The sequence below is a fragment of the Camellia sinensis genome, chromosome 10 (assembly GCF_055761805.1).
Source record: "Camellia sinensis isolate YWXY chromosome 10, ASM5576180v1, whole genome shotgun sequence".
Lineage (NCBI taxonomy): Eukaryota > Viridiplantae > Streptophyta > Magnoliopsida > Ericales > Theaceae > Camellia > Camellia sinensis.
The window spans coordinates 182,105,741-182,107,074 of NC_138970.1; the positions used below are offsets into that span (position 1 = coordinate 182,105,741).

Consider the following 1,334-nt stretch of genomic DNA (forward strand, 5'->3'; position numbering starts at 1 on the left):
GGTTGCCTTCTGGTTGCCACTAGTCCTGGCGTTCTGAGTTCCTCTACTCTTCTGGTGCTGTTGCCTGGTAGGTCCTGTCTTGTTTGTCCAAGGCTTCTATCCACCTAATGCTTGTGCATTTGCTCCGGAACCTCCTCCCTGGTATCCGAATGGTGGAAGTTAGGGGCATTCGCTCTTTTTGTGCCTCAATGTTGGCAATGAAAGCACTGGAGTTGTCCTGCCGGCCTGGGTTGATAGCCTCTTCTTTGGATCTGTTGATACGGTTATTGTCATTGCTGTTGCAGTTGTGGTCTGGAGTAGGGCTTCAAGGCCATATTTCCTTTCTGGTTCCTCTGAGGTCCAACAGATATCTGACCCCCTTTCCGCTTATTCCAAGTCTTCCTAGGGTCAACTACTTACCTTTCAGATTCTAATGTCGTCTCCAACACCTCGGCATATGAGTGGAGTCGTTGGGAGAGAACTCTTCCCCTGATTGTAAGGTCCAGCACCCACTCGAACATCCTTGCTTTCTCTTCGTCATTTGCTACATATCTAGTTGCGTAACGGGCTAACTCTTCAAATTTTGCCGCATATTGGGTTACGGTCATATTCCCTTGCTTCAGGTTTTGGAATTCCCTGACTCGCGTTCGACGAACTGTACTTGGAAAGTATTTATTCAGGAACAACTCCTTAAACTGGTTCCGCGACATGTTTGTAACGTCACGCGTATTCTTGATTAGTTCCCACCAATGATTAGCCTCATCATCAAGCTCGAACACAGCCAAGGCTATTCTATCGGCATTTTCAGTTATTCCCATAGTGTCTAGCATCTTCTCTATCTGTTGAAGCCAATTCTTAGCCACCCTCAGGACTGGTACTCCTTTGAACTTTAGGGGCCTTTGTTTTCTGAACTCCGAAAAGAGTTGAGTTCTCTCGTTTTGCCGATTGTTCCTTAGTTTCCCTAATTCCTCTAGAATTTGATGCATAAGATTATTAGGAATACTGGCTCCCACGGGTATGGGCCCATGCTGATTTCTAGGATAATTTCGAGCATTGTTGCTGGTTTCTGAATAGTCGTTAGCTCGTGTATCCACCATTCTGTTCATGGTATAGGGTAAGTTGGCTTCAAAATTTCTAGCTAAAGGTAATCTTTCTATGATATTTGAAATTAAGGTATAGTTTTCTTAGGGTGTGATGAATATTAAAACCAGTAATAGTAAACAGATATAGAATAAGTCATTATTTCATTATATCATATTAGGTGTGAGTACAAAGGCTTCTATACCATAGTTTTACTTAAAAGCATTACACGTTATAGCCACAAAGTTACTACATACATTTTAAAGACCCCTATG

At 43.0% G+C, this 1,334-nt stretch overlaps 1 protein-coding gene across 1 annotated transcript; it reads right to left on the reverse strand.

Annotated features, from left to right (window-relative positions):
- Positions 1-395: 395 nt before the first annotated feature.
- On the reverse strand, positions 396-1,076 carry LOC145800922 (uncharacterized). Its single transcript, XM_082890683.1, has one exon. The coding sequence runs from the start codon at positions 1,074-1,076 to the stop codon at positions 396-398; it is 681 nt and encodes a 226-aa protein (XP_082746809.1).
- Positions 1,077-1,334: the final 258 nt, after the last annotated feature.